The sequence below is a fragment of the Passer domesticus genome, chromosome 1, assembly GCF_036417665.1.
Source record: "Passer domesticus isolate bPasDom1 chromosome 1, bPasDom1.hap1, whole genome shotgun sequence".
NCBI lineage: Eukaryota > Metazoa > Chordata > Aves > Passeriformes > Passeridae > Passer > Passer domesticus.
This window is the reverse complement of record NC_087474.1, coordinates 127,673,900-127,686,983: the sequence shown is the minus strand read 5'-3', so window position 1 is coordinate 127,686,983 and position 13,084 is coordinate 127,673,900. Positions and strand designations below refer to the sequence as shown.

Below are 13,084 nucleotides of genomic sequence, written 5' to 3'. Positions count from 1 at the left end.
CTCTTACTAATTTTTAAATCTTTCATTAAATCCCAAGCAAATTTAGAGAGGCCACTATTTCAAAGACATTAAGCTGAAGTAATTTCAGGGAGAAGAATGATTGATCAGAGGAGGGAGACCCAAACTGGTGGCCCCATCCACAGAGGGCACACGGGACTGCACAGTCCACCAGGCTGGAGCTGCATCACAGCTGACACGGGGCTGCTGCGGATCACTGCCCTGAGCGACGGCACTTCCCTGGCCAGACTCATCCCACAGGGAAAGGTGCAGCACAGTTCGAAGTGAACATGAAAATATAGGTTTGATAGCATCTCTATTCACAAAAAAAAAAACCAACCAAACAAACCAAAAAACCCCACAAAACAAAAAAACAAAAACAAACAAACAACCCTCCCCCCAAAAAAAGTTTTAAACAGTGTAGCTGCCTTTCTTTTTAGAAAAGTAGGAATAATCCCACAGAAGTAAAATGTTATTATGGGATATATTTTGCATCATTCTTAATCCATTCCAAATAAACACTGCTTTGAGTGCAAGTGATCATTGTGAACTATGCATCTTTAAAATAAGATAACACAGATTTATATTTTTAAAGCAACAGCTATACTGTAATGCTATTTGTGCATATGTTAAAAAGCCCAGTCACATTTACCAGCATACAAAATAGTTTGAAGCTGCAGATAACTCTGCTCTTATTAATTCATTAAATTTTCAGAACAGTAACAACATTTTTTAATTTGCAAAATATTTTTTTAATGCTAATTCTTCCCTGGTTAAAGTTACCTGTATTTAATCCCATGCAAATACAGAGGACTAGCTGAATAAAACAGTAAATTGCTCAGAAGCGAAGGCACCTTCAAACATTTTTATTTCAGACATATCACTAGACCTGATTCACTTGTTCCCCCAAGAGGTTTTCAGCATTTTTGACTTGGGTCCTCACTGTGAATTCTCCATCCAAATAGCAACTGGGATTGTTGAGCTCACTACAGAATATTAATCTCTATTAAATTACTTTATTAAATAATTATTTGAAATGGACTGTTCAAGCTTATTATAGCAAATTATTATCAGCTTTCAGTAACTCCTTGACCTCCTTAAAACATACTTCCAAAGGTTAGCCTGATGAGAAGATTTCACTTTCCATGTCCTGAAAATGCTTCTGGAAATGGAGTTATCTTTCTCTTCTACAAACCTCTGCTGGTTTTTGGTACATTTTGCCTTTACTGTACTACTTCTCTTTATACACAGTAGTCATGTAGGACCCATACAAAACCAGGTGACTGAGCACAGGAAGCTCTCTACTGTTACATATTCAAACTCCTTTTCAGATCACTGTTCCAACATCGTGTGAAACCGGGACAACTTTGGATGAATTTTCCCCCAAAGTTTGTAACTCTTCCTGTACATCTTCTATTTTATGTAATATCATAAGCTTTTGACATTTTTTCAGGCAATAGCTTCACAAAAGATCAGAAAAGTATTGCTATAGTTTCTATGGAAGATGAGATATTTATTATTAGCAATTTCATTTCATAAAAACAAATTATGTGCTTATAATAATAGAAACTTCCACTTAAATGCTTACTTAATAGAGAATCAAAATGATCTGGAAAAAAAAAAGGGTATAAGAATTCATTAAAACTGTACTGTAACCATTTTTCTTCTTTCTCTGAAGCTAAATATTCCACTGCTATAATCAACATTTTTGGAGGCAGGCCCTGGTAATTTTTTAATATATTTCTAAATAACACTTAGAATTAAATAATATTATTAACATTTTGAGACTATGAGTTCATCTAGGTGCATAACACATAAACACAGACAGAGGTCCTCAGCGTCTCCAGCAAACAATTTATGCAACAGTCTTATTCCTAGAAGATAAACACAAGCTGAAAGTAGGGGATGTTATCAAGAAGGCTTTGGAAGCAGGTCAAGTCAAATGCAAGGAAAAATGAATTTGTACAGCTCTAGCAGAATTCCCTGATGTGCCTTCTCTCCAGTGGATACATACAGCATTCAAATATGTCACTTAAGAAAGAGATTCAGGTTTGCAAACCATTTATTTAAACATTCTTACTGCAGTTCACCAAAACTTATCCTTTGTCTGCTGGCCAGGAACTGCAGAAATGAAGCACTAATATCAGTTAACTTGGACTTTAATGATAATCACAGAAGACTGAATGTCGTTGAAAAATACAGCATGTATGTATGAAGTATGTGCATAGAATCCTTCCAATTATTTCAGCATCTTCCAAACTACCATTTCCTCTGCTCACTCATTACAGTTTATAAATATTAGCCCAAAATTTATAAATGGCCTATTTCCATTAACAAGATTTATGAGATCTAAGTATGAGGATGTTACTGAAAGACATTCTTGTCTTTCTAAATTGCAGAAACAACTCTGCATCCTCTTCATCACCTTCAAACTTTGAAGGTGAGGCAGTGAGCTCAGCACCAGAAATATGTTCAAAGTACTTTGGGATACATTTGTCAACTTTGAAGGTCAAGTTTGTGTCAATTTCTTAAGTGACTTTCTTTATATATCATCATAATTTCTTCACATGCAATACATTCATTATTGCTTTTTTCTTCCTCATACCCCCTTGGCCAAATTACTGCTAACATATAAAATATTACACACGATAAGGCCAGAAATAATCCTCTCATCACTGATTCCCCAAACTTCTGGAAAACACCATAACTTACCAGGAATACCACAGTGGAACAGAAAAAAAATATTAAGGAGGTCATGCATAAGAGTAAGAAAGTTTTTTCAAGCTGATTCTCTGTGCATCTATCTGCAGCACAATGCAACACAGCATGAATCAGTACAGCTTTTGTCCCTCAAAAAAAAAGCCAGTGCAGATGTGAATATTTTGATCTCACTTTTGAGCTGAGTTGACCTGGGCTATGTAATACCCAGTGACACCCGGTGAGTTCTGCAGAGGCACAGCATTTCAGAATAGCTAGACCAAGAGTTAGGGCTCCAGCTCACATAATCTAGAAATCAAGTACTTGTTAGAAAATAAATTACTGTTCCTTACTGGCCAAAAAAGTTTTTATAAAGTATTCAGCACATATTTCTATGCCGTTTGGGTCTGTTTCAGAGTAAAACCAAGGTATTCCCGTGCACGCCCAGGTGGATGTGGAAGACCATCAAAACTGAGTGATAACTATGAAATGAGCAAAAGGTGAAACCAAATCAGTTAGCAAACTGTAAGTATATGAAAAGTGGGTTTATTGTACTTTACATTCTACATAGTTTTGCTAATCAAGTGGAAATTTTATTGACGGCTTCAGGAGACAGAAGTTTAAGGAATACACCTTCTATGATAACACAGCTTTACTTTGCTGAATAACTTAAATATCTTAAATAGGCTTTTCACAGAGATCCCTCCAAATTAAAAAAAAAAAAACAAAACCAAAACAAAAACAAAAGCCAAAACAACAAAATCCCAAAAACAAAACAAAACAAAAATTAACAAAACAAAAGAACAAAAAACAAACCAAACAAAAAAAACCCCACAACCTAAAACCTCTTTATTGGACAATTTGTTTACAAGTGTCCCTCCCACTCTGGCCAAGCAGGTGGCAAGTACAGATGTTCTGCAGAAGAATTAAATAATCCTTGACAGTCTATGTGAAATAAATTTTACATTATTACCTCACCAAAACATTTAATCTGTAGTCTAGGAAGTATTAAAAAATATTTTTTGTGCAATATTTTCTTTAAGGATTCTTCATTCAACATGCTCTTTCTATAAAGAGGTCACCCAATATTTAATCTTTCAGCTTCCATAATCTGTTCAAGGACATAAGGTGAGCAAACCATCTGATACTGTAAAAATACAAGGCTTCTTGGAGCTCTGTTACAATATCAGCTGCCACCTCTAATCCTCTCTTCCACATTAGGGCCTGTTCTACTTGAAATGCCGTGTAATTGAAATTACAAGCTTTTGGCTCCCCGTGGCAGTCAGCCAGCAGCACATTTTACGCTAAACCTTACACTAAAAAAATGGTACTTTCAGTTAACTTACACACAGTTTTTCTGTTTACAGGAAAGTGGGAAGGAGGAAATATCTGGTCACCTGGGAATCACATTTGTTTCAGTTTTTGAAATGCAACCAGAACAATTTTTTCTAAACTTCAGTTCTATTTACCGTTACCTGAATTAGCACTTCTGAATTTGTCATGTCCAAGAACACAAAATTTCAGACAGGTAAAAACAAGGTATTAATTGATTTCCTTTTCTTACATATATTTTTCTAGAGTTCAGAATATTCTTTCAATTTAGAATAAGAGGATTAAATATTTTCTAATAAGAATATTTTCACCCAAGAATTTTTTTCTTTTTTTTTTTTTCTGTATATAAAAAAATCTGGTTTATGGATTTTGTTTGACATAAGGGAGGTCTCATCCAAATAGGTCCAGGGTATGCAACTCAAACTACTTTCTTAACTTTCCTACTTGCAGGAATTATCACTTATTTCCCAAGAACCTTGATATTATGCTTTTCTAACCATCTTATATTGTTACCTTACCTAACAGTGGTTAAACATCCACATTTGTGTAGGGAATTTGTTACTACCTGTGGAAGAGCTGAAGTAAGCCAATATTAACTGTTATTGTTTTTATAGAAGATTTAAATATTGAAGTTAAAATCTGAAATTTCAAATCTAAGTGCCTGAATTTCTACATAATTACAAAAATCAGCTTGGATTTGAAAACTTTTGTATCAGAACACACCAATTTGAACATAAATATGTTCATAAATCTATAATTTGAACATAAATATGATATAACTATGACACTTACAATTCCTACTACCACAAAGGTGCACTGCTGTTGTTCCTGATGTGGCAGTGCTATCTTAAAATAGCTACTTAAATGAATAAACTGCTAAATGCCAAACAGTGACCCCAACCCAGTAAATAATTTATAGATTTAGTTAAATGCAGAAGTTTGGATGATTTCTGTTGATTATACTCAAACAAGTAATTAAGTTACTTCATATTACTGTTCTAGGGGAAAAAATGGGAAAAGCTATGAAAACTTCCAACAAATAGAACTGAAATAATGTAACATTGTAATATTATTGTATTCAACATATATTGACAGCAAAAATAAAGGCTTAGTTTTTCCTTGTGCATGAAGCTTAACGTCATTTTACACACAGAATTAAAGAATTTATGCATTTATCACAGAAAATCCATGTCGGTATTTCCTCTATGAAAGCAAATGAATGTTTCAAAGCAGTAGGGAATACAGGAAAAAAAATATTTAAAACAAAAAACTTCTATAAAACACTTTATTACAGTATTTTTCTCATAGTAATAAAGAGCAAAAACCAAAGGCACATTCAAGCAGAAACGCTTTTTGCAGTTGGACAACTTTTTTCTTCCAGTTTCTGCTGCATTTGAATTGGTTTGCCTTACATGGATAATTTAAAAAGAAATATATACCTTTTTACGTGCATGTGCAAGGCAAGATTCACATAAAAACCACCAAAAACTAAGCATAAATCCTGTTAGATCCAGTTGGTAAAAGAAACAAGTCAGAGAGAAGGCAAAGGCTATTCCATGTGATCTGCTCAGTGCTTGTACCCTGTTTCTATTTGTTGATCACTGTAAAGTTAGCAGCTTCCTCTGCAACCCTGCTTTTCCATTCCTGCTAGAATTCCAGGCCATTTAAATTTTTCCTAGTTTCACTTCTGTATTTTTAGAGTCTTATTTTCCTTAATGTTTCTGGAAATGTTCTAAACATTTGGCTAGCAAACTTTGTGTTCACCACAGTGAAAAAATCTCAAGAAAAAGATTTTGCATGTTGCCTGGCACTTTGCATTTTGCCTGACACAAAATATTGGCCAGGGAGTAAACTAGGATCTCCAAGGATGTTTTGAATGCCTGTTTCCACTTTGAATCCTTACAAAACACTTGGGGAAAGTGTTGATTCCTGTAAATACTTCAACCATCTTTCTGCCAGCTTTACTCATTTATTCACCCAGAATGCCTTGTTTGGAGTTGTACAGCACTGAAAATCTAAGTTTTCAACTTTTCAAACATTAACTCTTTTTATGAAAAATACAGGATAGCAAAATATTCTATTTTAAAAACTATAAAGAAAAATGTCTACCTACAAAAACCAGTTTTTTCAGAAATAGAACAGTAAACATATACAAAGCTGCAAGAAAATCATAATATAAGCATAGTGTAAATTACATGAACAACGTAATAGACATAGATGTTGCCTATTTCTTTTGAGTACTAGTATCCAGATTGTTTTAATATCCATGTTAAAGATGAAAAAAAGAATCCAAAGATTTTTTTGAAAATCCTTATGCATAATTCTTGCTACTTTGTCCTACAATTTTTCTCAAAACACTTATCCTTTGAAGGCCAAGGCACCTTTGAGGAAAATTTGTCAAATGTACCTTAGCAGAGAAAAATTTATATAATCATCTATTAAATTAGCCACAAATAGAAATTACCCTATTGGAATGCAGTACCAATATTAAACATTGCACACCTTGAACTATGTCAGGATTTTTTTTTACATGTAATATTCACATTTGTATGAATCAATTTATCAAATTTATGAAAAATGTCCAATCAACATCTTATTCTATTTTTCCCGCATCTCATAAAATATCTAGAAATCATTCAAGTCATGAGAATATATTTTGGTATCAATTCTGTTTATAGGCATATGTGTTACTACTTTGAAATATTGTGGAAATCCATTTCAAGATTGCATTTATCTACACAGCCTTCCTATGAGGCATCTCACTTTTATCTCTGTATTTTGTATGTCAAGATTGCCAAAGAATAAGTCTCACTGAAAATTATTAGGGGAGCATGGAACAGATCTCTCCTTCAAAGCCCTGAAAGGCAATGAGAACAGTTGGATCATTTGTTTCTTTTTGAGGAGATACAGTTACAGATGAAGTGTTGGATAGTTGATTTTAATTTTGAATATCAAGTATTATAAAGAGACAAAAGTACACAATCAGCTAGCTACAGAGCATTTAAGCAAGAACACTAAGACACAATACACCAAAAAAACAAAACAAAACAAAAAAAAAAAAATCCAAAACGTGTGAACTAACAGTAACTGGCTCCTTAGAAACTTGGGCAAAGTAGTTTTTCCAGAGCTTGGGCATGTGAAATGATCTGCCTTTGCCCTGAGGAGAGGATGGACAGGCAGAGCAAGAGCTGCAACTGCTCTTGGCTTCTCTTTGCAGCACTGGTAATTACAAAATCAGCCAGATTTCAGCGATTCAGCCCAGGGAATCTTACTGCCTCTGGCAGTTCCATCCTCCCGGCAACCGCAAATAAGCCTGCAACTACCAGAGCATGAAATGAACACAGGTACATACTGTTGGTTTGCTCCTAAGCCTGCACACAGCACACGTGTAAAACTGTTCAGCTGAAGGCTGTACCTTTCTGTAACAAGATTTTGCTAACAAGCATAATTAACTTTTGTTTTCCTTGTATTTTTTTCTATGTAATTCAATTCATTTGTTTCTCTCTCCCCATGTTGCATGTCTGCAGAATTGTGAAATCAAGCTTTGTAGCTACAAGTCCAAATCAATAAGGAAATGTGAGTTCTGAAACCGCTGCAAAATTTATTCTACCCCTCTGTTTGCTGGTGGGAAGCAAAAAGGAGGTTTGAAAAAGAAGCTCCAAGCAATGCCAGCTGAAGTTCTGTTCTTTACTCTTTTTGCCCAATATCAGCAAATGCTCTGTGAGGTTCTTACACTCCAATTTCTCAAAGAGCTTTAGGGATTGATCTGGAACTCCATATCCCTCAACTGCTTTGATAAATAATCTGGTTGTAAATACTTCAGTACTATCTAGCTTTATTCACACTGCTTAATCAGCTGCCTAAAGACTGCAAGACCAATCTGCATTGTCATTTTTCTTCTTTCTTTATACTGCTTTTTTTTCCTCAGCTAACAAATACTGAGCCCTTCTTTCACTTCCTATATCAACACTAAAGTGTGCTATAAAGCAGTATTGCTGAAGAGACTGAGCAGGAATTGATGTGTCCTTTTACACTTTTCTAAAATTTTGCAAAAATTAACAACTCAATTTATTTGCCTTAGGGAAAAAAAAAGCAATAATTTCTTTAACCTATATTCAAACTCCTGGTGCAATATTAGTAGCACCAAAATTATGAGTATATAATTCTTTAAAAACTATTTTACTGCTGGTTATGTTTTCCACAAGCTGCACATCTGCAGAGATCTTCTTAAGTTTAAAAATAAAAAAGTGATGAAAATATTACCAAGCATAACATTGCATTCTTTTAAAAATATATATAAACTAGCCATACATTTTTAGTAAACTGCTCTTATTAGTCTTCAAGCAAATAGTAACAAAAATCTAAATTAAATTTGAGATATCACAATTTCATATTTAAGAATTTCATATTTCATATTTCATTTAAGAATGAAATTTAGAGTTTGAATTATGTTGTTCTCTTCAATTTGTAAAATTGAATACTATCTGGTAAAATTAATATTTGACTAGCATTTAAAACATACAGAATATGTATAAAATTACTGCACTTTCAATGGGCAAGCCCAACAACATGTGGTTTTGTAGATTATAATAATGTATTTCAAAATACCCCCTTTCCTAGAATGGAAAAACTAAAGCAGAGAACTGAAAATTCAGAAGGGTTATGTAAATTTTGTTTTCTTCTCTTTCTCTGTCCCTGTTCTCAGGACAACAGTGCTGGCAAAGACAACTTTTATCTCTATGCACAATCTATTTTTTAGGAAACTAATTTTAAACATTACAGGATTACCCATAAGGGAAGGTACTTACAGATGCTGCCACTTGAGTAGCACTCTGAAACTCATTAATATCTTCTGTGAGTGTTTCAACCCCAGGTACTTGAGCTGTTCCAAAGAGGTACAAGAGAAATGTAAATCACTCTAATCAAGTAAGTGTTAGTCACTTTGAAAATGTAATGCCTAAAAATTTACTCCTGGGATGGTAAATGTGGCTACTGTAAATGTACTACTTTTCAGTTACAGTTCAATGGACTATAATTTATGTCTGATTTTAATCTATAACTTTAATGCAACATGGAACAGTGTCTAACACGACTAGAGTGATAAGCAACCCTCTTCAGTGGCCAAGGTATCTTCTAGATTCTTTATTAACTTTACAATTTAAACTAAATACTGTTTACCCTTTACACAAGGGAGTATGGGATCTCCAGCTTTAATAAAATTAATAAAATTATATCAAATTAATTCAGTTAAGATTCCTGAAGTAAAAGGATTTGGTCAATTTAGACAACATTTAAAAGCCTTGAAAGCATTTTTTTGCCCATATTGCTACTTGTAAAATGACATAATTTTGTGAGGAGTCTAAAATGTCTCTTTGATGCATGTATAATGACTTAAAACAGATTTTATGCAACCCTATCAGAAAAAGAAATTTCCAAGTAACATTCTATGCAGTTTCACTCTTTGCCTAGCACTCTGCTAAGGCACTTAGACGCTGCGTCAGCAGCCTAACACAAAAGATGATGTCCTGATCTTCCCTGTGTTCTGCTGTTATTCAGACACTTAGCAGGGAAGTCCTTATGTTTCCAGAATCCAATTTGTCAAACATCTCAGGCTACATGTATTATGAAAGCAGAACTTACTGTGAAGCGTGGCAGCTGTGGTTATCAATTCATTGCAAACACAAATTGATGTGGAGGGCAAAGAGGTGATGATAATGCAAAGCTGTGGTCAGAGAATTGTGTGGGAATTGAGAGATGTTGCCACACTTTTGCCATTGCCTAATCTAGTCCTCAATCTTAATTTCCACATATTTGTATCTTTAATTTTTTACCCTGGTCATGCAATTCCACCCATAACAACACTATATGTGTTCCATATGTTCATGTTTTTATTGAACATCCCCGATTCCAAACTTTTCCTCTACATCCTAATGTCTTGAACTTTTTACTATAATGACACTTAAAAGGGGAGGAAAAAAACCCAAACAAAAATAAACCAGAACCCAAACACCCCAAAACAACCAGTGACTCCTGTTTGATAGGGAATAAATCACTGATGTGAATTTTGCTCTAGCAAAATTTGTTTAGCAAGATAAGTATTATATACCACAATATAATCTGTAGAGCTGTAGATGTAATAGCATAATAAAATAGGAAATACCATATTTACACAGTGGCAGAGTACCACAGAACCTATTATCCTTTGTCCAATATTATTCTAGGTGGAGTCACAAAAAAAACAAGTCTTTGCTCACACCCCAGAAATATGTGGAGTTGCACAATACATGCAAAGAAACTCACATAATAAACAGCTTTTCACAGATATTTGAGGAGTGGTTTAGAAGTCTTATACTTTTCATTTATCCTGTATTAGGAGATTACTCCCTAATATATGACTGCATTTTAAATTTACTTCTACAAGAATGCATAGACTGCAAAAGCTGTATTTGCAATAACGTCTTATTTTCCTGCCTTATATCATGGCTTCACTCTAAGGGTAAGGTAGACTTCAGCAGAAGAAAATGAAACAAGTGAAACAAGGTTGTATGGTATAGGAAATTGGGAATAAATGAACAATTATTCCTAAGTGATACTATTTCTACATATCTAAAACCTCCCAAAAATACTGAAGTAGATTGCTTCTACAATCCACCAACCTGATAAACAGATTGGGGGCTGTTGGATGTTGATTTTTCTGGATCAGTTCTGTTGTAGTGCGTATCTTTTGAATATCTTTTGTATCTCAGCAATTCTTCCCATCAACCTCTACAGAACAAGAGCAAGGCTCAGTGGAGAACTGACCAAAGAGAAAACCCAGACAAGCTTGGCATCTACAGGGAAAGTTTGCTGTGCATCATCTATGCTGCTGCTTCTGATCAAAATCAAGAAACTATTAAATTCTTCCCTTAGTTCTTTCCTGTGAAGTGGTCTAATGGAAAAGGGAAAATTTTTGAGAGGTATAGTTTAGGACAGTGAAAAGAAACTGCAGCTTTAGAATTTCTTGTGTTTTTCTATCTTGACACCTGATTCCTACCTCTCATTTTTACTACTTAGCTCAAACACAAGTCTGTCCAATTCAGCAGGATTATACTAGAGGGAAATCAGTGTAGTGGTTAATTAGAACCAGATCCAGATTGTCAGTGGAGTCAGTATAGTGTCTGATGCTGCACAGGACCTTCTCACATAAGCTCTTGCATTGACTTTAGTAGGTGGAATTCCTTTAAATGAGGCTTATTTATAAGGGCTGTTAGATCAGATGTTCTGCCAATCACTTCTGAGTTTAGTTAATCTGAAATTCACAGGAGAGATGTTCCAGGTCTAACAATAGAAACAGATAATTATCTAAAGAAAGCTACTCTCAACTTTGTTGTGCATCAGCACCTTGCTTGTTCTTGAATGGATGGCTTGCATCAGCACTTCCCAACGCCCTTTTCCCTCATTAAGGGCACTGGTACTGATAAATAGCAGAACATAAATTCAAATAAACCTGGTAAGTGAAGCCTGCTAGTCACTATTTCATGATGTAATACATCTATAAGAGGGCATAACTAAAAATTCAGTACAACAATGCCTTGGTTACTTAGGGTTACTTAATATCTTTATGAGGGTTTTTTATCATCCTCTTATACATAATATTTATTGGAAATAAGTATCACATGCAAAGAGAGAAAATATTGTGCTGCATTTACAGGAAAGATTGATAGAATGGGCAGTTGCCTGAGTTCTGTGTCTGTTTATAGTCTGTACCTACTTGTGAAATCCAGCTGTGGGTTTTTTTCAAATTGAAGCGTAGCACTAGCCAACATTTTAGGAAAAAAAGACTCACCCATAGGTTACGAAACACTGAACATTTCTGAGGGCACCTCTTGACAGAAATTTGGCATTACCTTACTACTGATCTCAGTCTTTTCACCCAAGAGGCCTTGTTATTTTCTAGCTACATGACTAACAGGTCCATTATATTCATAGACACGAGACAGATGTTTATAACATCATGGATATCAGTGCCCCACCTTCCTATCTAAATTTTCCTCCCTGTATTTTATGGAATGTGGTGTTTTTTGAAGAAAGTGTCTTCCATCCTCGTTGTACCCATATTGACTGCAGAGTATTCAGAAGCACATGAAGTGGCTGAAAGTGGAACAGCTGTAGCACTTTTGTGCTCCATACTTTGTGACAATGAAAGATCCAGCTCCAATATTACACAGCATCCACTACTTTCTGATGGTTTCACTTTCTTTAATCCTGGTGTCGCTGCCACTTAGCAAAACCTAATTGAAGCCTGCAATTCTAGAACATGGCATGGCAAAGTGGGCATACTTTCACTTCAGGAGCAAAGGTACACAGGAAGGAATATGGAAGGATGAGATCTGTTAAAAAATTATTTTGTGAACTGTAGAGCTTTTTCCCACATGTCTGTCTTACCCACCTATTTGCTTTTGTTGCAATAATCTCATGCATGCATATTGCCTTACTTATCCCAAGCAAGCCACCACCACCACCTCCCTTTCTGGGAATCACTCTCACAAGAATAGAATTTTGCCTCTCTTTCACAGGGCTTGACTGAAGTAATCAGTCTGAGCATCTCTTGCCAACAATCATCCTGAAGATTGCAAGGACATCATGTTTTGAGATTCTGAATGTCCCATTACCTTGTTCAATCAGGTGATCAATGGCAGATAAAAGGAAAAGTCAGTGTCTTGACATAAAACCACACATTCTCACAAAATCAGTTTGAAAAATTAATCTTTAAAGACATATTAGTTACTAATGATTGGTTTACAAATGAGGCAAGAGATATGAGTGAAAGCTCAGGTTGCTGTGATATCTAATAGCATATACAATAGCATTAGGCAGCAGACAGAGAGTAGGATAACTTAAAAAAAAAAAACATTCTGGGGGGTTTTTTGTGTTAATTGATCACCATAGCTAACTTGTCCATGGCTGCTGAAGACTACACTGCAAATCAAAACATACAATTTGTAGACTCTGCTGGTTTGACCCAACAGTAAGGGAATGGACTGAAAGATTGAAAGATTTATCTTTGCAGATTCTCTGT

General features: G+C 34.9%; 1 protein-coding gene across 14 annotated transcripts in view; it reads right to left on the bottom strand.

Moving 5' to 3' along the window:
- C1H8orf34 (chromosome 1 C8orf34 homolog) overlaps nucleotides 1-13,084 on the bottom strand; it is a 190,485-nt gene that overhangs the window by 62,754 nt on the left and 114,647 nt on the right. For all 14 annotated transcript variants that reach the window (XR_010347424.1, XM_064388565.1, XM_064388593.1 and 11 more), the window contains one exon: nucleotides 8,835-8,908. Coding sequence is in view for 13 of the 14 variants with exons in the window: in XM_064388565.1 (XP_064244635.1) it covers nucleotides 8,835-8,908 (74 nt within the window). In the remaining variant the exon portion in view is untranslated. The remainder of the gene's footprint in view (nucleotides 1-8,834; nucleotides 8,909-13,084) is intronic.